Source organism: Stigmatopora argus, chromosome 3, assembly GCF_051989625.1.
Source record: "Stigmatopora argus isolate UIUO_Sarg chromosome 3, RoL_Sarg_1.0, whole genome shotgun sequence".
Classification (NCBI taxonomy): Eukaryota; Metazoa; Chordata; class Actinopteri; order Syngnathiformes; family Syngnathidae; genus Stigmatopora; species Stigmatopora argus.
The window spans coordinates 19,381,986-19,408,007 of record NC_135389.1 but is presented as its reverse complement, the minus strand read 5'-3'; the positions used below and the strand labels follow the sequence as shown (position 1 = coordinate 19,408,007).

The following is a 26,022-nucleotide window of genomic DNA, read 5'->3' as shown; positions in this document are numbered from 1 at the left end:
TTGCTTTAACCAATCAGAATTCGATTTGGTGACACCAGGCCTTCTCGCAGGCGTAGGGATACGTCATCAATGTTGGAAAGAAATTGTTGTTTATGCTGAATGGCAGGAAATGCTTTAAAGCGGGACGTAAAAACTTCATATTCCACTTCGAAACAAGAAAAAAAAAGTACGTTAACCTTACATATCCACGTAACAGTGGTACCTCTACTTACAAATTTTTATACAAACAAAATTTTCAGGTCACAAAACACTTTGCTGTACAAATTACTGTTCCAATATACGAAAACAAGATCCAAGTTACGAAATCCCCCCAAATGTAAATACATTTACGGCATCCGTTATTTTATTTTGAAATTGTCGCCGTGGCATCGTGTTCTGCTTGACCATCTGCCTCCCCATTGGCCATTTTACATGAAAAACTTTAGTTTGGCGTGGGGTCTTTCAATTTTCAAACATTGTTGGGCTTAATAGGCATTGCAAAAAGGCGCTAGCAGGCGCAGGTCAATTAGTTTCAGGCGTCCGTGCAGCACGGTGCTTGTTCAGACTCGTTTGCGTCCACGTGCTCGGTATGGAGCTCAGCAGTTACTATGGCTTGACACACGGGAAAGCCAAGGGTGACACTAATTGCTACGAGCTTTTGCGTCAGAACCTTGGTCACGGCAGAAATGCGTAACACCCAAATGGAAGCCGCGGCGTCGCAGCTGTGAAAGAACGGCGAGGCCAACTCCGGCAATTAGCAGGGTGGACGCACCGTGGAAATGACACGACAGTGCCAGAATATCCGTCCCAATCCGAATCTCGGGCGCCTCGGTTCGTTTGCTGCCTGGTAACAAAGTGGGTTTTTGGAGGGCTCCGTCTTGAGCGTCTATGACGCCGGCTTTGCATTTGTCTTTTCCCGCTGACAAATGCCGAGAAGGTGAGCGATCGGTTGGCGACATCTTGATGTCGTTAGGCTTCCGCCATGACGTGCGGGCTAGCAAAGGGCTAATAAGGCGTGTGCTGCCGCGGAAAAGCAGCTTGGAGACAAATGTAAACAAGAATGGGGCGAAGAAGGCTTTTTTTAGGGTTAACTATTACAGGTGATGGCGGCTCGGCGGGTGAGTGGTCCTGGGTTCGAATCCGGGCTGTGTGGAGTTTGCATGTTCTCCGCGTTGGTTTTCTCCGGGTACTCCGGGTTCGAATCCAGGCTGTGTGGAGCTTGCATGTTCTATGCGTGGGTTTTCTCCGGGTACTCCGGGTTCGAATCCAGGCTGTGTGGAGCTTGCATGTTCTATGCATGGGTTTTCTCCAGGTACTCCGGGTACTTCAGGTTCGAATCCAGGCTGTGTGGAGCTTGCATGTTCTATGCGTGGGTTTTCTCTGGGTACTCTGGGTTCGAATCCAGGCTGTGTGGAGCTTGCATGTTCTATGCATGGGTTTTCTCCAGGTGCTCCGGGTACTACAGGTTCGAATCCAGGCTGTGTGGAGTTTGCATGTTCTACACGTGGGTTTTCTCTGGGTACTCCGGGTTCTAATCCAGGCTGTGTGGAGTGTGCATGTTCTGTGCGTGGGTTTTCTCCAGGTACTGCGGGTACTCCAGGTTCGAATCCAGGCTGTGTGGAGTTTGCAGGTTCTACACGTGGGTTTTTTTCCGGGTATTCCGGGTTCGAATCCAGGCTGTGTGGGGTTTGCATGTTCTCTGCGTGGGTTTTCTCCGGGTACTGCAGATTCCTCATGCATGGTAGGCTGATTGGACACTCTAAGATTGCCCCTACGTTTGAGTGTGTTTTTGAATGGTTGTCCGTCTCCTCGTGCCCTGCTTTTGGCTGATCACCAAATTAGAATGTACCCCGTCTCTGGCCCAAAGTCAGCTGGGATAGGCTCCAGCACCCCCCGCGACCCTTGCAGCTCAGAAAACGAATGAATGAAAGTTTTTTAGGTAGATGTTTACTTGCAAATATGAAAAAAAGATACAGATTACCTAAATTCTCACAAATATGTACCATATACTCATTCAAAACAAACATTTTTAGGGTTAACTATTCCAGGTTTTGCACCACCAGTTGAACCACTTAACCACTTTTGTCAATCACAACAACACCGGGCAAGGTTTTCCCTATCGGAAGACGGCGCGACATCATGGCGAAACGGTCTTAAGGCTCAAAGCCATCTTCCTTCCCCAATCCAAAATTGCGGGTGTGCTTCCTGGTGGTCCCGGCTGTCTGCGTGGAGGTCATCTCCCCCCGGAGACGCCATCAGAGCGCCGACTCTCTCTAATGATGCTGCTCGGGGGCTGACTCACCTCCCCTCTGACAGACAGTGCTTTATTAGTTTCTTCAGGATAAACGTCTGCCTTTCCAGCTCTTCCAAAGCCACATCTCAGGGGGTCACTGACGCCCCCCCCCCGTCCTTTATTTGCTTTATTTATAAACCCCGAGTCTTCTCCCCACACCTGCTTGTGCACGGCGGATCGTCATTGATTGAGCCCAACGTCTTCTCGCAATGAGGAGCGTGTCTTGGACACCTCGGATCCAATTTCGTTCAAAGCTTCTCTTTCTTGAGACGTCTACTGGTTTACTGAGATCTTGCCGTGGGACGGTGTGCTGTCGTGTTTTTATTTATTTTCCATTGGGATGACCCCATTCGGTTGGAGTTAAATTCCCTGGTCTATTGAGCTTTTCTGGAGGCGTGTCCTGGATTTGATTCATCATCACTAAAAATATATGTTTGGATGAAGCTACTGTGAATCGTGCATATTTTGTGTCTGTTTAAGCAATGCATTTTTGAACATAAAGAGTGGCATAAAGGGGTGCCGGAGCCTATCCCAGCTAAAAAGTGGACCAGACGGGGTCAGCAAGGTGACGGACAACCATTCATGTTCATAACTAGGGGTCATTTAGCCTAGCATGCATGTTTTAGGGATGTGGGAGGAAACTGGAGTACCCGGAGAAAACCCACGCAAGCCTGGGGAGAGCAGGCAAACCCAAGACAGTGAGGATAGACGTCTGGGATGGAACCCTCGACCCCAGAACTGTCAGCCCGACGCCCTAACCTTTAACGTCAACTCGATTTCACGTGGGCCGGACCATTTTAGATATAATGTTTAGTTTTTTTTTTATAAATTGATTGAAAGAACTGGATTAAAATCCCTGAATATTCAGTTTTTTAAAGATCTAAAACAATGTTTGTTTTAGCTTTTTTTATATATATTCTTAGATTTTACAAAATGATTTTTGAATTAAAAACAGAAAAAATTGATTAAATTAATTTGATCCGAAAACAGAAAGTCGGCACTCATGATTGACTTTCCCGGGCCACACAAAATGATGCGGCGGGCCAGATTTGGCCCCCAGGCCGCCACTTTGACACATGTGCTCTACATAAAACCCCTTCCCGAATCCTGCTTTTTAGCACAAGTCTTCATTTTTTTCTAACGCTTGCCAAAAAGCAAGAAAGAAATCCCAAATACTACAGTCGACACTTCTAGACATAAAAGAAAAATGGACAAAAAGGCAAACAAAAGCCGAGTGGCAATTGACCTTCTATTTATCTAGCGCCATAGGACTTGAATGCTAATATGTGTCTAGCGCATATGTAAGTAATACTCTATATTCATCAACAAGACACCTGGCAAGAAAACACCTCAGTATGCTCGATTCACTGTGAAATCATTTCATACACTTTTTCACACATCATCAAACACGACAGCTAGTAGGTCGCTATGCTACGGTCAATCGCAAGCGTCCAGATCTGGTCAGGTGCCATAAAAAAAAAGTGGGTTCACGAACAGGTGTTGCCGTTCGGGTGTACTCGCACGTCTGAAAACGGAGTCTCGATGGATGGAAGTCGCCGTTAAATGCGTTATTTTCGTATGATTGTCGCGCCTTCCGGAAGAGGTGATTGTCCTCGCGGCGAGATGCCGAGTGCTGCGAGGCAAAGATAAGTCGGGATCTCGCCGCCGTGTGCTCATATAAGTGGGAGAGCGGCTGTCTGGCCCAAGGGAACTTGGAGCGTCGCTCTCTCTCTCGGCGCTGGAGGCCTTCCGAGTTCCTCGGATGAATTTTATGGGGCTGTACGTTTTAATTAAGTCTTTATCTTTATCTCACGCCAGCCAATGGGCTAGCGGCGAGATTCCCTAGCTGACGCGCTGTGGTGGTTATGATGGCGGCGCTGAATTGGAATTGGGATTTCCATGCAAGATGGGGCCTCCATCGCTTGGCGATGCATTTTTTTTCAGCCAGGCGTACACACTTACACACACACTCATGATTCAGTCAACTATAGCACCTCAATATGGAGAAGAGCTGCGTCACGGGTGTTACCGTGCTGGTAGCGAAGCGCTGAGTTATTACGATGCCAGCTTCGCTTTTTGTAAATGTGAAATGAGTAGTGTTAAATAAATGCAGCCTCATTGCCGAGAATACGCACAACTCGGTGACGTTATCACCGAGAGTTCAGTGACGGCTTAAGACCGCGACTAATAAATGAAAAAATACTTGGAATTTGGATAGAATTTGGGATTGCTTTGTTATACCTGGTGAATTTTATGTTGACTTGTGTTTGTTTTCTTGCTACATAGCGTCTCCTTCCTACTCGTTACATCCTTTGAATCAGCCACCATTTTACTCTACTTTCCACACTATAAGGCGCACCTTCAATGAAGAGCCTATCTTAAAATTGGTTTCATTTATAAGGCGCATCGGGTTATAAGACTCAGTAGTAGTGGTGGTGGTGGTCTTGGTGGTGGTGGTGGTGGTAGTAGTAGTAGAGGATTGTGTTATACATCCATTGAGTGGAGCTGGTATCGGAAATAGGGGTAGTAGTAGGGGCTGTGTTATACATACACTAGATGGAGCTATAGTAGTAGTAGTAGTAGTAGTCATAGTGGTGGCAGTAGTAGTAGCAGCCGCAGAAGTAGTAGTCATAGTGGTGGCAGTAGTAGTAGCAGCCGCAGAAGTAGTAGTCATAGTGGTGGCAGTAGTAGTAGCAGCCGCAGAAGTAGTAGTCATAGTGGTGGCAGTAGTAGTAGCAGCCGCAGAAGTAGTAGTCATAGTGGTGGCAGTAGTAGTAGCAGCCGCAGAAGTAGTAGTCATAGTAGTAGTAGTAATAGTGGTGGTAGTAGTAGTGGTAGTAGTAGTAGTGGTGGTCATAGTGGTAGTAGTACCCATAGTAGTAGTAGTCATAGTGGTGGTAGTAGTAATAGTAGTAGTGGTAGTAGTAGTAGTAGTGGTAGTAGTGGTAGTAGTAGTAGTCATAGTGGTGGTAGTAATAGTAGTAGTGGTAGTAGTAGTGGTCATAGTGGTAGTAGTACCCATAGTAGTAGTAGTAGTAGTCATAGTGGTGGTGGTAGTAGTAGTAGTAGTAGTAGTGGTAGTAGTAGTAGTAGTAGTAGTAGTGGTAGTAGTAGTAGTAGTCATGGTGGTGGTAGTAGTAGTCATAGCAGTAATAGTCATAGTGGTGGTAGGAGTAGTAGTCATAGCAGTAATAGTCATAGTGGTGGTAGGAGTAGTAGTTGTCATGGTTTCACGAGCTCGGAATAATGTTTATGTTTGTAACGTCTGCCAGACTTCGCTACGTTAATGTGGGAATGGGGGGGAATTTCGATTGCCATTCCATTTAGTCAGTGTGTGATTGTTGTTTTGCGAGCGCTCCAAGACTTCATTTTCTTTCCTTTGTGAGGGAATCGCGTGAGATAATAGCTCTTATTGAAAGCTCACATTCAAATTGTCCCAGATGCCAAAAAAAGACAAAGACTCCGAGGCCTGATATCATTTCACTTTTTTCTTCTCCAGAATATTAATTTGTCAGTTTCCCTAAAGCTTGTGATTTTGCTTTTCATTCATTCAGTTTCCATTTCCCTTATCCTCACATGGGTCGTGGGGGGTCCCGGAGCCTATTCCAGCCCATCACATGGCCCAAGAAGAGCCCCGTCAACGACACGGAAACAGGGATTGAGCCCGGATCCTCGTTATGTCATTGAATATCGCCGAATGTACTCATGGCAAATCCCTAGTAAGATTAATTTGAGATGTAGCCAATGAAGCACGTTTCCCCGTCCCGGCTGTCAAAGTGTCACGTCCCCCGCTTGGCGTCGGCGCCTGTAAACCTTCACATCTATTTATGTCTGCGGGCGAGGACTCATCCCTTCGGTCACATCCGATTCTCCAGATGAGCGCTGACATCCTCGTGGTAGGACACGAGCGTTTTGACGTCAGTCAGCGCCGACCAAACACACGGCGTCCGAAATAGCTTGCCCCCACTTGCGTCCCCCCCAATGTCGCGCTACAGAGGAGGTGTATTTTGGTCAGCGTGTCTGCCGGTGTCAAAGACGTCACGGTCGGGAGGGTGTGAACCGCGTGGACGAAATGTCACACTCACTGTCGGGACGGCGAGGCCCAACTTTTCCTTGGAATGCGCTAGACGTCCAATCCATTTCGACTGGGAACGTTCTTTCATTTTAAAACGGATTGGACGTCTAGCATTGACAATAGCAGGCAATGCACATATATACAGTATGTCGCTGATGAACCCAAATTTTTTAAATATTATTTTTTAACTTCCGATACAAGCGTATGTCACAAGGAAGTGACTCAACCCACTTAATAATTGTCAGGAGTGGCCTGTTTTGTCCCTCCTGACGTGCCGTCAGGGAAGCAGCTGCAGTCAATCTGCTGATTGCTTCCTGGCTTTATTATTTAAGGAGCAATGTGTCAGAGGACCATTGCCGGATCGTCTCTTTGTTTGTGCGTGCGCGTAGCATGCTGCCGTTCTGTTCCAGCCCATTGTGGATTTGTAGACCTTTGTTTATTCATTAAAGAATGTAGTTTGAAGTGAACTGGCTCGAGTCACTCACGTCTCCTGCGCTTGGGTCCCCCATATACCCCCGATCGCGCCGCGACGACGCAGCGACGCAGCAAGATCGTAACAATAATAAGCGTCGGTTTAGCAAATAGAGTTAGTAAACATTCTTTAAAATAGGCTATCTTGCCATTCCCAGCTGAATATTCCCCTCAAACACAACAAAAACAAAGAGAACAACAACATTTTGATTACCGTAACAGAATCATAGTTTCTTTTAGTTCAGGAACGAAGTAAACATCTCAAGGCACCGCTAACGTTTTTAACTGTAACTTGCGTAGCTAAGCGCTAACAATTCCGACTTGACCGCTTGATTAGTGACCAAAGTGAAACCCTCTCATGTGAAAACTGAAGACTATGACATATTTTAACCATATAATCTTATGAAGACTATGAAATATTTTACTCATATATTTCATTACAGCTGCTTCATTTTTATATATTACTACTGTATGATTAAACACTTGTTTTTAGCTCAATGACCACGCGAACGGAAGGTCCCGCTATAATGATGCTTGTACTGAATACGCAACATTGTTAGACGAGATAAGACAGATTTAGGAATTGGAGTCAGATGCTAAAACTTAACGTCTAACAAAACAACAAACTTCTTAACTGGAAAAAATGTTTTTTTCCTATGTAATGCCTCTGGACGTTTGTTTGCGGTGTGACAATAGCAAGAAGAATCAAAAGCTAGCAAGAACAAGCAAAAGCTAGTGTGACATGCTAGAGTGTTTGATTTATTAACGATTGCATGTAAAGAAGCTATGACGAGTTTGGATTGAATGTGTGTATCGGTGTTCGATTGTTGATCCTGGGATCCACATGGCAAGTGTGGGGCATGTTAAAGAAGATCGGGGTTCGATTATTGATGTCTTAGCAAATAGCTTGAGGCACGGGAGGTGTGCTGAATCATTACAGTAAAAGTTGGATTGAACTAACAACAACATCTCACTGTTCTGATTATTTCCCCCTGTGTGTCAAGGTATGCTGTTTGTTGTAAAGGCTGTTTGAGTTTGGGGTTTGTAATATACAGTGTTTAGCGTGTGAGACAAGAGATAATGGTTATTAATGTTTATTTACGTTTGAATTACGGGCGTGAATGTGAGAGTCTCGGGTCACGCACATGGAATAGCATTTAGCACGCTACCTTCGGCCACCATTATCCTGGACAGTGTCTATAACGGTCATAGAAATGATGTTATATTATTGATATTGCATTGTTTGCCCTGTTGAATAATAGTAGGACTACTAGAAGTTGTAAAAGGAAAAGATATAACAAGTTATGACCGTGTGTTGAACGAGTGTGTGTGTGCATTGGGTTTTGGGTTCTAAAGTGTTGATAATATATATATTTATATATATAGGTGTAATTGTACATTATGTTTTGGGTTCTAACGTGTTGATAATGTATATATATGGGTTTAATTGTATGTTATGGGTTTTTGTGTTAAATCATTACAGTAAAAGTTGGATTGAATTAACAACAACATATCACTGTTCTGATTATTTCCCCCTGTGTGTCAAGATCAAATGCAGGGTGTAACACTAGCGCGAACAATCGAAAGCTAGCAAGAATAGCCAAAAGCTAGCAAGAATAGCCAAAAGCTAGCAAGATAAATCAAAAGCTAGCAATAACAAGAAGCCATCTGACAAGTAGGAGAAAACATATTAAGATGTGTGTCAAAGTGTTGCTAAAATATGGATGAGGAGGACCTAAAGTGTTCCATCGTGATACAGGAAAGAGGAATTAAAAGAAGCTCTTGGAGGGAAATGGACGGAGGAAGCTATCGTGCAGTCCGACTCAAAAAGCTGCAGCAAAGGTTCCTGCCAGTTTAACGCCGGCGCAGCCCACACGTTGGCTTGATACAATCGCACAGACACCAAATGCCATGAGAAATGTCAAAGCTACTCTTTAGAGAGGCAAGACACACACATACAAAGGAAGGAACACATCAACAGCTCCCAAAGCTCTGCAACATCCACATCTTCTGTGTAGAAATGCAAATGCTGTTTCTTTCCCATTGGAGTGAATAGGCTATAAAAAAACAACTTTTTTTTCTTTACTCTTCTCTGTTCTTTTATTTGACATCTGTCTAGCCTGAATGATTCACTACACTTTCATAATAAAGTGAGAGAGACCTATCTGGTTTCTTTTAAATCGTGTTCCTCTGAAGCAGGCAGGGTCACAAGTTCTCTTTTTTTTTCCTCTGGCCCAAACGCTGACTTTTTGGACAAACAACGTTCCTGATATGGAGTGGTTCCAAGTTACACATTTGTTTCATCTTTATTGTTTCATTTTCTGAACCGCTTAATCCTCACTAGGGTCGCGGGGGTGCCAGAGCCTATCCCAGCTGACTTTGGGCCAGAGTTGGGGGACACCCTGAATGGGTTGCCAGCCAATCACAGGGCACACAGAGACAAACAACCAATCACCAATTTTAGGGTGTCCAATCAGCCTACCATGCATGTCTTTGGAATGTGGGAGAAAACCGGAGTACCCTGAGAAAACCCATGCAGGCCTGGGGAGAACATGCAAACTCCACATTTTAGATTAGATAACTTTATTCCGGAAATTTCACTGTCACAGTAGCAAGAGGGTGAGAATACAGACACAGGAAAATACATTTTAGACATAAATTCATAGATAATAAATAAGTAAATAAATAAATAAGCGTGTTGCAGTGTTTATTGTATAATTCGTAATACAATAATTATATCATACGCTACATATGGACTCTTTGCTTCCACTTTAATAAAATCTTTCATTTTCTGAACTGCCTGTTGTCACAATTGTCATGGAGGGTGCTGGAGCCTATCCCAGCTACGCTGAATCGGCAGCCAGCCAATCGCAAGGCACAAGGAGACAAACAACCAAACCGTCATAGCTAGGGACAAAATAGCATACAACTAGCCTAGCTTGCGTGTTTTGGGGGCGAGTCATTAAACCAGAGTACCCGGAGAAAACCCACCCGGGATCAAACTCTTGACCCCAGAAATGTGAGGCCAACGCGCCTCACCATTTCGGGGTTGAGGGTTCGGGGTCAAGGGTTCGGGGTTGAGGGTTCGATCCCAGGTCAGTCCTTACTGTGTGGAGTTTGCATGTACTCCAGGGGCTTACGTGGGTTTTCTCCGGGTACTCCGATTTCCTGCCACATGCCAAAAACAAGCAAGCTAGGCTAATGGTATGCCAGGTCAATCATCCCAGTACGTATAATGATATTTCCAAAAGTGTACTAGTACACGTGTGGCAGTATAGTGTGGCAACGTAAGGGTTGAGGTCTATAAATAGTCATCCTTTCGGAAAAGGTTGGGTGTCATTGTCGGAGTCGCCCCCCCCACTCTGTCTTCGATTAAACCCGTGAGTAGGAATTTAAAATAGGCGACCGCCGCAGGTATGCTTGGTTTTGAACCAGTCACCACTTAGTATCACTTCCCTGATGATGCGGGGGAAACTTTTCTTTCTTTGACCTATAAATAGTCTCGGAAGAGAATCGTACGTAGCCTGTTGAGCTAAAGAATGCCTGAATCCCGATTCAAGACGCAAGATATATTTAGAAACGATGGGGAGAGGAGCAGCAGCTGCGGCGCCAGATATCTGAAAATAGAAACGGCTCCCCGGGGGTGACCGTGCTGATTCCTGCTACTTTCATTATTTATTTCCCCCTTTTGGTACACGGAAGACAAAAGCAGACATCACGCTCGGGATGACGACCGCCGACGTCACGGGTGCGGATCGATTTGTCAAATGTGTCTGCCGGCGGATCAATAGTTAGCGTAGCCGCGATACGGCTTATTGCTGGTCTACGTGCTCGGCGTTCGGCAGTCGGGCCGAGGTAATCAAAATGGCGCTCGGGAGGACGGATTGGAAGTGTGTTTCCATCCGTTAGCGAGGGGGGTTCAATCTTATTTTAGTCGAGGGCCACGTTGTAGTTATGGTTTTTGTCTGACGAATATGACTGGCATGATTATTTGGAGCAAAAAGGTATCAAAAAATATGTGATACGTGCATAGAAATGGGAATTAAGCTGCAGTTAGCAATTAGCGAATGAATCAACAACTATCTTGCTAATGGATTAATAGTTTTTGAGATTTTGTTGACCTAACAATGGCCAATTTTAAAAAATATTTTTTTAAAAATTAAAAAAAATATATATATATATATATAAAAATATTTACATTTTATATGTGAATAAAACTGAGAAAACAGTTTACATTGTCTTTTTAAAATATATGTTCTTTCGCTAATTAAAAAAAAAAGAAACCGGAACTATTCCCGTTTTCATTTGTTCTTCATTTAGAAACAGTTCTGGAAAATTTCACTTTATGAATATTTTTTTAAATTCTGCATTTTTCTTCTGCATCATGGAAATAAAAATAATGCCTCAAATAAAAAGAATAGCATGTTTGTAGCTCCTTTTGCTAGCTAGCAGGCTACCAGCCACATGGTGAATGTCGTTTATCAACAATACCATTTGTAGCTCCTTTTGCTAGCTAGCAGGCTACTAGGAACATGGTGAATGTCATGTATCGACAATATCATTTCAGCAATTTTAATGCCTTTAAAAAATGTGTATTGAGACTGGGGGATTAGATTAGATGAAATAAATCAAATTGAATTTGTACTTAGGCAATGAGGGCGTGTCCTTCCAGACACGCCTGATGCAAATGACAATTTGGTGCAATAAAAACGCAAGGGCAATTTTAATAAGCCTCCACTTGAGGTGCAGGCAGAGAGATTGTCATTGTTCTTTCTTTATAAGAAAGGAGAAACAGAGGAAAAGCAAGAAATGTAATGTTTTATAAGGTATAGCTCCGAAAAATGTTCCGTTTTATGACGTGTTCACTTGTTTCCAGCTTCTTTTTAAAGGCTGTTTTAATAGGCAAAAATGAATCTGCACACTTTTATTTAACGCTGACAGCCTGGCACAGTTGGAGTTGTCACCGTTCCACTTTTTTTTAACAAAGCAGGCTTACGTGAAAGTGCTGTCAACAAGGCAAACGTGTTATCGTAGCCGTTGCCCGCCGAATCGAAATGTTTTGCTCAGTTTTCATTCCATGATTGCAGTATCTATTAATCACAGTTCTTAATGTGTGCTAGGACAAAAACATATTTCTACCTCAATGTCGTCGCTCCTGTGTTTGCGTTCAAGCTAACTTAAGAACGAATACCACCGTATTTTCTTGCATATTTGTCGCTCCAAAAAATTATGACTGACTCAAGGGTACGGCTTATATGCGCACAAATTAGACAAAACTGCAAGGTGACGAAAACGAATCACCATAACGCAAGACAATGTGGTCGATACGGTCATTTATTTCAAAATGGAGAAAAGATAAACTGTGTGCAGTCGATTGGTCGCATTCTCCAACAAAAAACAATAAAAGCCCGGGAAATTTGGAGATGTTATTTAGCATAATAATTACTAGGGCATTAAGTATGACTAAATAGTCATTCGCAGTTTGTATTTAGGGAATTTGAGCAATGATTTAAATGCTAATTATCACTTACCTTCCGAGCGACCAATCGACCGTGTACCAGATAAACAGATAAAACGCTAAACAAAATTTATTTTGACGTCTATGAATGAAATTCAAGGGAAAAAAAACTTATCTTGCATAAAACGTGAAACATTTCCTCGGTGTACTGCTCACATGACTTCCTTTTTGAATTCGTCAAACCCTTTAGAAATGTGCAATCTAGCAGATTATTACAACAGTATCTCAGAAATACCACGTGCGATGATTTTTCTTAAGATTTTCCCTTCAAAGTAACACATTTGTACTCCCTATTAAAAGCATCAATATGGAGGTGAAAATTGTGAATCAGGGGGCGGCTTATACGCGAGAAATTGTCAAATTCAACGATTTTAAGGCAATTTAAAGGGCGCGGAGGCGGCTAATATCTGAGAAAATACCATTAGACGATATGTTCGTAACTGAAAAGGGTTTTAAATGCGTTCAAAGGACACTGACCGACACTCCTAAATTTTCCTGCTTATTTTAACTTTAGTTTCCCCTCAAACGGGCAAATTCCTTCAAAAGACATTCCGCCGGTGTTTCCATTGACTAATGATGGGGTGAAGGAGCCATTAGCATTTTTTCCAGAGGAAAAAAAACTGTCCTTGAGGGCCGAGAAGGCAATCACAGGTAAGAAATGGCCGCCGTCATTAGCAACTGCACCACCTCAGACGTCAAGTGTTTGGATGGCTAATAAAGTGATTACTTCCAGGCTTATAGGAAAAGGCCAGAAGTCAGTAGGACTAATGATTAAATGTGGCGGTGGTTCTTTTGACTTTCAAACATCTTGAAAGGTGCGCAGTTGTGGTGGAATGTGTCTGATTTACCTGTTCTTTGCAGGGGCTGAGAACATCACTGTTCTCATTAGAAACTGCTTCTGTGCCGTCTCGTAGCAACCTAAAAATAGAAATGTCCCTATTAGGCTCTATGGCGGTGATGGCGGCTACAAGTTTAGGCCTTTTTAATTGTGCGCTAAACACGTACGGGCTGAGACTTTTTTTTTTGTTGCTGGTTTTAGTGAGCGTAAATACTGACGTGATCATTTGCTGCTAGCTAGCCCCGCCCAGTTGCAATGAATTGGACATTTGTTGACGTCGATTGAGGACCAGGAGTTCCATCTTGGATAGGTTTTGGAAGTGGTTCCTTGACTAGTGGCATAAAATTAAAATGAGGTACACACCAGAGCTGGGTGAAATTGTGGAGGAAGCAATAATTATGAATTATTATTTCTCCCCCAATTCAATAACAATTCATGTGCATTCACAACCCGTTCGTTCTAACAAGTTTAAATTGATTGAACGTCTAGCATTGTCAATGCAAGTAGTAGCAAATAGTTCAATATGCTGATATTTTGAAAATGGATTTTATTTTTGCATTTCTGTTTTTTTTCTGAACCACTTTATCTTCACTAGGGCTGCCGGGGGGTGCTGGAGCCTATCACAAGGAGACAACAACCATTCACGCTCACACCTACGGGCAATTTAGAGTGTCTAATCAACCTGCCATGCATGTTTTTGGGACGTGGGAGGAAACCAGAGTAGCTGGAGAAAACCCACGCAGGCCCAGAGAGAACTTGCAAACTCCACACAGGTGGACCGACCTGGATTTGAACCCAGGACCCCAGTGCTGGCTGTGAGGCCGACACGCTAAACACTCAGCCGCCGGGCTGCCCGCATTTGAGTTTTTGTTGCTTTTAATTGTGGTTATTTTTTATCAACATATACATATAATATAATATACACATACACACATTCACATACACACACATACACACACACATACACACACATACACACATACACATACACATACACATACACATACACATACACATACACATACACATACACATACACATACACATACACATACACATACACATACACATACACATACACATACACATACACACACATACACACATACACATACATATACACACGTACACACAATTTTTGGGGGGTTGTTTTTTTTTAATATGTGTGTTTTGTTTGATTTAATTTAGAAGATCAATTCCTAAAAATAGTCACTTGCCCTTTAAAGGTTCTACTTTGCCTCATTATTTTCCCCCCTGCATCCTTCCTTCATTTACATTCAGGCATGCCTTTCTTTTACAAAATCTCCTTCCCATTATGGAATGCAGAATATAACATAACGCACGCCGAACATTTATTTCCACGTAAACACTCCCACCGTCCGCGTGAATGCGTTTGCCCCCCCGCATATCGGGCTGCGCGTGCGCGTGGAGGTGTGCGCGCGCGTGTCAACGTGCGGCTCACGCACCGAGCTTCTCGTCAGACGCGCGTTTATTTTGGGTGCGCTCTGACGTCAAGAGCGCAGGCGCACGCGCACGCGCACGCGTTTCATTCAACAGGCGAAGAAAGTAAGTTATTTATAACCCGCAGCGTCTCCAGGTTGCGCACCGAGAAGAATCCAAAGCATCCTCCTCGCATCGTCTGCGTGTCTGAAGGACACACACAAAAAAAGACGCGCTCCTCAGGTGCGCTTGCCGCAACCAGCATAGATTGGTGGCGAGGAAAGAGGGGACAAGTGGGGGGTCGACGCGGATGGCTCGCCAATAGGCAACTTTCTCTTTTCAATCCAGATATTATCTCCTCGTTTCTCCACCCTGCGAGAAGCTTCTTGTGAGCATGGGAGCGAGCTTGTCTTCTGACCAGGTGAGCTCTATTTTTTAGATGTTATTTCAATCGCTTGTTTTGTTCGTATACAGATTAATGCTGTATTTATTGGAGATTCCACCAGTCAATAACGATTGGCTGGTTTAAAAAAAAAAGCACGCACAATATAAAAAATGGGATAAAGCACATTTTTGGACAACTTCTTCAACCCTATGCATAGGAGTGGTTCTTAGATATGCTTCTATTAGACCATGCTGGTTCTTATTTTTGTTGTCATATTTTAAAAAAAAAGGGTTAATTGGCATTATGGCTTTTATACACAGCAATAAAAAGAGCGACACTTGAAAATAATGTGCATTTCCATTTCGCGTCAAGCATATTTCACCCTTTAAAAGCTGCGGCAGATTGCCACCTGCTGGTGGTATGTAGCGAGATGAGGTCACTTTGATTGTCTTTGCTGTTTTTCCTCAAAGACCCACAAGTCGTGAAGCAAACCGCGAGGAAAACCGCGATCGTCCGAGAGATGGCTGACATCCTGGAGCTGCGCACCGACGGCAACTCGCTCCTGAAGGCGGTGTGGCTCCGACGCCTGAGGCTTACCAGACTCCTCCTGGAAGGCGGCGCCTACATCAACGAGAGCAACGAGCGCGGCGAGACGCCGCTCATGGTGGCCTGCATGTCCACGCACGGCGACCAGCAGAGCGTCAGCAAGTCCAAGCTGGTCAAATATTTACTGGACAAACAGGCGGACCCCAACATCCAAGACAAAGGCGGGCGCACGGCCCTCATGCACGCCTGCATCCACCAGGCGGGCCACGAGGTGGTGGAGCACCTGCTGAGCAACGGCGCCGATCCCAGCCTGGAGGACAGGGGCGGGGCCTCTGCGCTGGTTTACGCCATCAACGCCGACGAGAAGCAGACCCTGAAGCTACTCTTGGACGCTTGCAAGGCCAAAGGCAAAGAGGTGATCATCATCACCACCGACAAGTCGCCATCCGGCACCAAGACCACCAAGCAGTACTTGAACGTCCCCCCGTCCCCGGAGCTGGCGGAGAAGTCGTCCCCGTCCTACTGCGCCTCGCCTTCCGACGTCGACGTCTCGGCGTCGCCTAGCGAGGAGCGAGAGGAGCAAAAGACTTTCTTCAGCTTCCAGACCAGGCTGAAGACGTCCTGTTCGGCTAACAAACTAGCCAACGGCCCGCCCTCGCCGGCGAGACGGGTCGTGGGCCCCAAGCGAGCGCGGTTACCCCAGCTCAAGCGCCTGCAGTCGGAGCCCTGGGGGCTGATCGCGCCTTCGGTGCTGGCCGAACGAGCCGGCGCCCACGACGAGGGCAAGAAGGCCGGGTCCTCGGACGAGGACGTGGTGGCCGGCGTGAACGGTCTGACTCTGGGCAAGAGGGCCACCTTGTCCCGACAGAACAGCGTGGACGGCAAGGAGAGCGCCTTCCCGCTGGTGGGTGAGCAAGGCTTCAAAATGACCAGCTCTCTGTCGGTCCCGCCGACCTCCAAGGTCGCCTACGAGAGATCCCTGAGCCAGCACCAGCCCTTGGCGCGACGCAGCACCGTGCCGACCGAGCAGGACGGCGCCGGCGGCACGCACCCTTGCCTCAGAGACCCCACGCATAAGAGACGACTGGGGACCGACCACTACGACTCCGACTCCCAGCTCTACTCCGACTCCATCCGGCTGGACTCCCCCAAGGTTCCGGTGGAGCGCCGAAAACTGAACACCTCCCCCCTGGCCCTGCTAACCAGCTCCAGAGAGTCCCTGGACAGCAACGCCAGCACGTCCTCGCCCAGCACGGTCCGCCGGCGTCCTCCGGGCCTCCTGGAGAGGAGGGGCTCCGGCACCCTGCTCCTGGATCACATCTCCCAAACCAGGCCGGGCCATTTGCCACCCCTCAACGTCAACCCCAACCCTCCCATCCCAGATATCGGCACCAGTAGCAAGCCATCCTCGCCTTTGGCTAGCGGTTTCCGATCCTTAGCGCCTGTAGCATTAAACACACCAAAGAGAGGCGGGTTCAAGTGCAAGAAGAAACTTGTGAGGAGACACTCTATGCAAGTGGAACAGATGAAGCAACTGTCGGTCTTTGAGGAGCTGGCTCATCCGTGACTCGGCGTTGCTAGCGGTAACGGCTAACGTCGTCAGTGAATACCTTCGCGAGTTGGGTCGCGGATGTGTAAATATTGAAGAACCAAGTGGAGAACCAAGTCAAAACTGAGCAATATGGATAGATTTCCTCCGTTCCCGTGAGGACTATCTTTCGACTCCACCTTTGCTTTAACTGTCTCACCTTTGCGAATGTAATAAAAGACCAGCTAGGAACCAACCGGGAGCTCGGTAAGACTCGAAGGCGATTGGACTCGGTCCCTCGGAAGGCCACTTGGGTGCACTTTGGGCAGATGTAATTAGCACTAACGAGAGACTTGCTTTGGAAAATCCAGGAGTTGAGATGTAGCGTTAAGTGAGAAGTTCGACTGTTTGTAGCAACTTTGGGTCAAAGTGCCTTCAAGATAAAGACTTAGTGGGCCAGATAGATACACGTGTTAAAAAGGATGTAACCAAAACTTGCTTCATTTCATCTGTAACGTAGGACTCACAAATAGTGAATAATATGCCTTAAAAATGGACAAAAAGCACTTAAGAAAAGTGGGACAACTGTTGTCATTGTGACAGTGTTACACACACTTTTACTGCACATGTGTGAGTAATATTTGAACTCAATTGGTAATGTGGTCAAATGTCATTTTACGCTTAAGGCAATTGATATTAAGATCTTAAAATCATCACCTATACATAAAATAAATACTTTTGAAAAAGACAATGCCATACAACCCATAGTATTTTTGTAAGTATCCTGTTGTACCTTCAAAATAAATGTCTGTTACTTGAGAAAGGGTGATTTATTGGACTGTTTTTTTGGCGGCATGAATTTTTATAGTAACGTTTAGATTATTTTTAAGTGGATTATTTAGGATTTATTTCCAATGTTGAAAATGAGTTAGAATTGGATGTCTTGAGAAATGTGTTTAGTTAGTGACATCTGGTGGGAGAAACAAAAAGTTGCTCATGAATGCCCTTAATGCTTTTTCCAGTTTGGGTAAAATACGTTTTTAAAAACAAGCCCAGAGAAGAAATTTTCAAAAGAAGTTTTCAAAAATAATAAATTTAAAAAAAAATCCAAAAATAAAACGGCTAGGACTTTTTTTTGTTTTAAAGTGAACGCAATACGCTTCCGCATAATTGGACATACAAAGCTGTCTAACAGTACGTATAAATGACTTGCAGGTGTACCTAATTTTGTGTCCACGTCAGCCCCTCCCCTCGCGTTTGTCTGACGTCTCATCCTGCTCGTCCCGCCAAGGAGGGGAAAGGGGCGGTGCTTATTCCACCGACAGCTGCTATATTGCGGTGCGGCTCTCTTCGCTTTCCTTCCTCTCCGCTCTTGAGCTTCGTCGAGTAACCGCTGCAAAGTGATCCAGGCCGGGGAGACATGGCTGGATATCTTAAAGTCATCAGCACACTGTCGAGGTCTGCAGCCGCAGCCTTTTCTCGAAGCCCCGCGGTGCTCGCCCCGGCCGCTCAGTGTCAGGCTTTCCAACAAAGAAACTGTGAGTTCACCCCAAAAATAAATACGCAATTGATAAGAATTTGTAATTCAATGAATAGGCTTTGCTACATGTGAAGAGTTGAATGGGTTTTCTGTATCAAGCCGCCGGAATTAGCCTTGCTAACCGGGACTTGCGCCTGCTAACTTACATGGAGGCGAACTGAATGCGTTTGGTCGTTAGTTTTGACCTATTTTCACAAACACCTGTTAAAAAATATCTAAATTCTTAAACCGAATTGAGTGGCGTCGAGTATTTCTCGTTTTTTTCGCCTCAACCAAGGGCGAGAGAAGCCTTTGTTCTCACCGCTTAAATTCGCGTAGTATGAAAATTCGCGCTAAAAAGGCAAACATTTAACTCTTTGGCACATTGTCAAACTACGTCTCACAATGGAAGCCACTCAAAGATTGTTAGTATCGTCGAGATGAATAGAACACGTCCTTATGGATGCTGAAGTGACTATTTCTGCCTTTTTTTATCAATGTACGACGAGTCTGACTTGTTTTCGAAAAAATAACATCCCGGCATAAAATTGACCATCCACCCTTTAAGGTATCACTGGGGGAAAAGTTTCCCCAAGGTCAGGCGTCGTATACGAGCGTCCGCCGTGGTCAGAAATGGCTGCCGGTGTCCTACGTAATGTTTTCCATCCACTCGCTGCTCCAAATAAATCATTACGCCGCTATAACGCTTTCAACGACATTTTGGATGCAAATAGGCTAAATACGACAGTCCAATTTCGATTTTAGTTGTTCTCCCCCTATTTTTGCCTGTGCACCATACAACAGTAAAAGCTTTTTTTTTTTTTTTTTAATCTGTGCTATTAAATACACCATCGTCGCATTATCTCTGCAGGCTGCTCAAAATTTCACTGCAAGCTAAAACTACTCGAGTCACCCGACCTATATTCGAAGTTGGAAAGCTATACATTTATCAAGATATTTAAAGGGTCACGTTAAGGACAACAGGCAATTTGTAATGGTGTTGCATTGAATTTAAATATAGACATTACTCTTCTGTGCGTTTTGCATTTGCTGCCTTTTTTTAAATGGCCTTTAAATATTAAAACATAGAAATCAAGTGTCTAACTTTCACTTTATCGACATCGTAGTCTCCAGTCTGACTCCACAATGTTACATTTTTATACATCAGGCTACTGTTTATGACCCTCTATAAAGTTGGGAATGCCAAGTTGTGTGTGAAAGGGTAAACTAAACCTGGAAGGGCATTTAAGGTGACCGAGGTCGTTTTGACACGACGACTCGGGTCTCTTCTAAAGGAATATTGAATCAGTTTTAACTCTATAGTGAGGCCGTGCAGTTTTAAAAGATAACAAACCATAGTTGTCTTTTTTCAATAATACGATTACAATTTAAGAGATTTGAAGAATCCACAAGCAGCCCTGCATAACTTTGAGGCGCTCGCCCTTCAAGCTTGTGTTGATACATCCACAGTTATATAATATATTCAACTCCCACCTCCTCACCCGCTCTCACTCCCCTCCATTGTGATGGCAGCGTCCCAGTTGCATCAGATTTAGCTTAATAGAGCCTAGTCGTGTCAATTGAGAATTTTCAACACAGTAGTATTTACAGTATGTTTATGTAAATGGAAGACAGTAAATTAACGTTATTTTCTAGGGATCTCCCGTAATCTTCTTTCTAGATTCCAAGTCTACTTCCTATGTTGTCAATATTTACTCATCCTCGTAGTACTAACGAGACAGTGGACTTCTAAAGCATCATCTACAGTGATCCAGAATCATTTAAATGAATTCCTGATTCCAGTCTTTGACGTTATCATATCAATGCTTCACTGCTGGATTATTTTTAGTGCATCAGCTGGCCGCTGAGGGCACTTGGAGGCTGCCTGGGAACAGAGCAGTGACTATTTGGACAGGTGCGAGCAGGTCATATGTCTCCACAAACCAGCATCGGGGAGGTGGGAGTAGGGGGGAAAGGTCGGGTTTTAACTGGGCTTGACGTCCCCTTCATTTGCTTCTTCCACTTTGTAGTTTTTAAAATCAGTCAAGTGGTCCCGCTGGCGAAAGGAGGGCATATTAAAAAGACTGTTTTGAGACGTTGCACAAAAATGTATCCTGGAAGTCAAATAGACTTGTCAAAATGTGGCGTTACAAAATAAAATCAGAATGGATGAAAGATGGAATCTCTTAAATTTGGGGTTATTTTGCCCTTGTAGAAAGTTTCATGTGCCTTCTGGAAATATCACTCACATTCCATTGATAGTGTCAACTATCATTAACGCAATTAAGGCTTGCCAGTTCATGAACGCTTCGCAACACTATTTAAAATGTATAATACGACCAATACCCTCAACTTGACAAGATTACTACTAAGAAGGTTATCTTGTTAGCTGTGTCCCTGGATTTACTAGTCTGTCTCCTGGCAGGATTATAGCCAATTTACCTGGTTCAGGTTCAGTATGGGCCATGGAAGAACAAATTCAAGATCCACTGCTTCTTTTGTAATTGAATAAACAGGTTTAGCAATGCAAGAGAGAACACATGCTAACTGCCGGAATTAAAAATGCCTCTGAGGTGATGAATGTAATGTCTTTTTGGCCCCTATTTTTAACATTGTTCAAGGGTTGTCATTTTGAAACTAGCATATAATTGCTATTCAATATCAGACTGGAGTGTGTTAAATCTATTTACTAAATGTGGCTGACAGATGCCGACAAACGCATCAAAGTGGCCCAGCCTGTGGTGGAGATGGACGGAGATGAGATGACAAGGATCATCTGGGAATTCATCAAGGAGAAGGTGAGTTTATGTGGGTGAATGCATTAAGACAAACGCGTGTCAAGTCTATGGTCTCTTGACATGGTTATTTTTAAACCAGACTGACGCGTGGATGTGAGTAAGCAGTAGGCGGAGTCGACTATGCATGTGGAAATTGTGGGTGGCGTTTCAGTAATGGTTCATTCACAAACTTTGCATGCTTCTGGGCAAACGGCAGATGGCGCTTGAGACATTTCATCAACATTTTCTGCCATTGCCATGAACAGCAAATACATTTTGATATGTCGCTTGTGTGTTTATATTGCTGAATGCCTCGTGTTGAATGCTGCGTTTTCTTTTCGTGCAGCTCATCCTGTCCAACGTCGATGTCGAGCTGAAGTATTTTGATCTCGGGCTACCGTACCGAGACCAGACGGATGATCAGGTGACCATCGACTCCGCTCTGGCCACCAAAAAGTACAGCGTGGCGGTTAAATGTGCCACCATCACACCCGACGAAGACCGAGTGCAAGGTTTGTATTTAGCATGCTCGCAGTAATATTGTTAAAAATATATATATATTCTGTTAGAAAAAGCAAATGAAGAAGCACATTGAGGCGCTTGGCTCTAACTGTAATTTTGCACCAAAAAAATCAAACGATAATCTAGGACAGTGGTCTCTAAACTATTCCACAAAGGGCTGCAGTGGGTACGGGTTTTCATTCCAACCGATAAAGAGGACACCTTTTCACCTATCTGGTGTCCTACAAGTGCAATCAGTGGATTGCAGTCAGCTGCTTCTTGTTTTCTGCTGAAATCTCATTGGTCAAACTGTCTGAGGTGGACCGGTTGGAACAAAAACCTGCACCCACACCGGCCCTCGAGGACCGGTTTGGGGACCCCTGATCTAGGAATTGAATATTTTCTGTACTGGCACAATTTATCATGGAACATTTGATCATATCAATGGATATCACGATCCGGGGTTCCACATTAAAAGATTGGGAAGGTTCACATTTATATTGGAACGCACTATGTATGAAAAGTACCCCACATCGCTCTTACAGCAAAGTCTGCTAGTTTAATGGTAACGCACATTGTTAAACATTACAGATGAGCTAAGGAAACTGGCTTCATTTTTGCAATGTGGATATTCTTTATCCTCTGTAAAATGACAATCACGTTGTAGGCTGCAGAGCAGATTTGGTTGCGTTCATGTATGTATTGTTTTGTTAAGACTTCTCTTATGAGAATTATTTCCTTGTATGAAGAGTTTAGCCTGAAGAAGATGTGGAAGAGCCCCAATGGTACCATCAGGAACATCCTGGGGGGCACGGTCTTCCGTGAGCCAATCATCTGCAAGAACATTCCCAGACTGGTTCCCGGCTGGACGCAGCCCATCACCATTGGCAGACATGCTTTCGGTGACCAGGTGAGTCACCTTTGTGCAAAAGGAATTTAGTAATCCCTCGAATATCACGGTTAATGTAGACCAGACAAAAAAAATATCAAAGTAGGGTCACCCCTATTATAACTTTTTTATTTTTCTTCAGTGCGGAGTAGCAAAAGTGGCTTCCGCTTAAGAGTTAGTGTGGATTTTCACATTTTTATGAAATTAATTTAAAAAAAAATTTAATAGCAGAAAAAAATCGCAAATTTTTCAATTCTCGATAGGTGAGGATGTGAATCGAGGGATTACTGTAGTGACGATGTATACCAATGCCAACATAGGCCATTCTGTGGAAATGACACTGTATTCTCCTACAGTACAGAGCGACTGACTTTGTTGTGGACAAGCCCGGAAAATTCAAGATGATCTTCTCACCTGCCGACGGCAGCGCCGGCAAGGAATGGGAAGTGTATGACTTCCCCGCGGGTGGCTGCGGAATGGGAATGTACAACACCGACGAGGTAAGAGACGGGATGCTACGTTGATTGAGAGCCATTTTGCCGATGGGACGTTTTCTTTCCCCCCTCAAAAGCTAATCTTGTGAACTTCCTCCGTTTGAGTGACTCATTTTGAAAAGTATAAAGCGGTCGCTACACGGCTAGTGGCAACTTTTCTGTTTTCGTTATCTGTCAGAGGCGCTCTGTTTGGTTTAACAACATCAGTGGTCGGGCAGAGTAGATAACGTTTAACCTCTCAGGGTGACAAGATTAGGATTGCTTGCTTTTCAAGCTCTTTGCTAGATAAAACTACTGCACCTGAGAACTGATTGCTTTTTCTTTTTCTTTGCTCTTCCTCTCATCAGTCTATAACAGGCTTCGCACACAGTTGCTTCCAGTACGCCATTAACAAGAAGTGGCCGCTATACATGAGTACAAAGAACACCATTCTTAAAGCTTATGATGGCAGATTCAAAGACATATTTGAGGACATCTTTCAAAAGTGAGTTTTGATGGATGACATTTGACCATGTCATGCTTCCTGGTTGCGAGAAAATACACTAAAGTGTTTTTTTTTTTAAGATATCCTTTTTGTGCTTTTTCTTTTCCACCAGGAATTACAAGCCCGAGTTTGACAAACTGAAGATCTGGTACGAGCACAGGCTTATCGATGACATGGTCGCTCAAGTACTGAAGTCTTCCGGAGCCTTTGTGTGGGCTTGCAAGAACTACGATGGCGATGTTCAGTCTGACATCCTCGCACAAGGTAGAAGACGGGCTTTCCCCCCCGTTTTATCTGGACATGATCACAATCTCATTTTTTGTCGTACTTCAGGTTTTGGTTCTCTTGGACTGATGACGTCCGTGCTGATCTGTCCCGATGGCAAGACTATTGAGGCGGAGGCGGCCCACGGCACAGTCACCAGGCACTACCGCGAGCACCAGAAGGTTATTTGAAACACCATCCTTAACTGTACCCACTTGGAATGTGGACATTGTAACAAGGAGATTTTTATTTTTTAAGGGAAGGCCGACTAGTACTAACCCCATCGCGAGCATCTTCGCCTGGACCAGAGGCCTGGAGCACCGTGGGAAACTCGATGGAAATCCCGACCTCATCAAGTAAAAGATATTTGCTGGGAAAACGTTTCCATACACCGAAATAAAAACTATTTGTTTTGAAATATCAGGTTCTCCCAGACTCTGGAGCGAGTGTGCGTCGAGACGGTAGAGAGCGGTACCATGACGAAGGATCTCGCCGGCTGCATCCACGGACTGTCAAAGTAAGTTCTTCGTACAGAGCTCTTTCACTGCTAACCATTTTAGAGCAAACACTTTATTGATAGCCATTTTAGAGCCCTTTGATTTAATTTTTTTGACAAATGTTTCATTTGGGTCTGGATTTTAATTGCTTTGGAATTGAATATGTCCTATCCATTTGAACTGGGGGAACCAGAGTTAAAATGAATTGGATGTCCATTTCTGTCAAAGGCAGTCAGTAATTCTAAGTTTAGAATCCACAGCAAAAAAAACTTGGTTTTCCCTCAATTATTGCAAATCCACTTTATTTTTCCCCCTGCTATTTTAAAAAATGTTTATTTTTTCAAATTTCATAAAAATAAAAAAAACCGCAACATTTGAGGGATTACTGTAGTTCAGTTTGTTTTCTTTTAAAAAAGTTCTTTTATTTTTAAATTATCTTCCAAATGGATCTACGCTGTTATGTGACAAGGATTTTTTATCACCAATCTAAACTGCATCTTCACACGATGAGTCTTCTTATTGCTTCCTCTCATCTCCAAGCATTCACTGTATTTCTTCTTCATTAATTTAATCTCACAGATTCATTGTTTGCAAAGTATTTTGTTAACAAGGCCACACAACATTGTCACTCAGCCCCAAAAGATGACTGAATGAAAAGCAGCTTTGGACGGGCTGCTTGCTCCATCAAATTATGAAATTGAAATCATCACTATCGGTACCATCAACCGCTCATTTTGTTGAAGCAGATATCTCATTTGTATCACTTGCTCGTAAGAGTACAAAGTCATGTGATGAGTCACGAAGAAGGAAATATCCGATCGCCTCGTAAGGGTAAAAATTAAGAGTGAATTTCACTCTTTTTTTTTTTTTCTTGATCTTATTTTGAGTAAATTCAGAATTGGTCTAATGTAAAGCCACATACCATGGCCAAAGAAAATCATATTAATTATCATACTATTTTTAGAGAACTATTCTGTTAAAATGTTTAAGAGCCAGGCTAGAGTTTGAAAATTAAATATTAATAGTTCCATATTTTGTAAACTCATTCATGATCTTTTCTTTTTATTCAACAGCGTCAAGCTGAACGAGCACTACGTCAACACCACAGACTTCCTTGATGCCATCAAGACAAATTTAGAGAAAGCCTTGGGCAAATAAAGGACTCCAAGAAGGACTACAGCTAACATGGAGGTGGCTTTGTCCGTCTTCTGTTTTTGTACCTCATTTTTAACTTAAAGGTCAATCAATTCACAGACATTTTTTCATCGGAAGGACAAACGTTTGTGTTATCTGTAGAAGTATTTAGTGTTCTCTTAGGGGTTATTGAACAGTTAAGTTACACTTAGCACTTCTTTTCTCCTGTAACACCCGTCCAATGTCTTGCAAGGTTTTATTTTTGTAATGTTAAGTACTGTATTCCAAACTGTGTAATGGCTGCAGCGCATTTGCCAATAAACCCGTTGTTTGACCCGCACTTGACCGTGTGAGTTGTGTAAGTTAAAACGCACTATCTTAAGGGATTTC

General features: G+C 43.9%; 2 protein-coding genes across 2 annotated transcripts; both read left to right on the top strand.

Annotated features, from left to right (window-relative positions):
• The first annotated feature begins 14,344 nt into the window (after positions 1 to 14,344).
• Positions 14,345 to 17,912, top strand: ankrd34c (ankyrin repeat domain 34C). The gene is made up of 2 exons (XM_077596406.1): positions 14,345 to 15,035; positions 15,470 to 17,912. The coding sequence occupies exon 2, from the start codon at positions 15,520 to 15,522 to the stop codon at positions 17,110 to 17,112; it is 1,593 nt and encodes a 530-aa protein (XP_077452532.1). The 5' UTR covers positions 14,345 to 15,035; positions 15,470 to 15,519; the 3' UTR covers positions 17,113 to 17,912.
• A 464-nt stretch (positions 17,913 to 18,376) lies between these two features.
• On the top strand, positions 18,377 to 25,972 carry idh2 (isocitrate dehydrogenase (NADP(+)) 2). The gene is made up of 11 exons (XM_077596980.1): positions 18,377 to 18,611; positions 21,299 to 21,390; positions 21,716 to 21,881; positions 22,620 to 22,780; positions 23,116 to 23,259; positions 23,601 to 23,737; positions 23,850 to 24,001; positions 24,071 to 24,183; positions 24,260 to 24,357; positions 24,426 to 24,518; positions 25,572 to 25,972. Exons 1-11 carry the CDS (start codon positions 18,494 to 18,496, stop codon positions 25,654 to 25,656), a joined length of 1,359 nt encoding a protein of 452 aa, XP_077453106.1. The 5' UTR covers positions 18,377 to 18,493; the 3' UTR covers positions 25,657 to 25,972.
• The last annotated feature ends 50 nt before the right edge of the window (positions 25,973 to 26,022 follow it).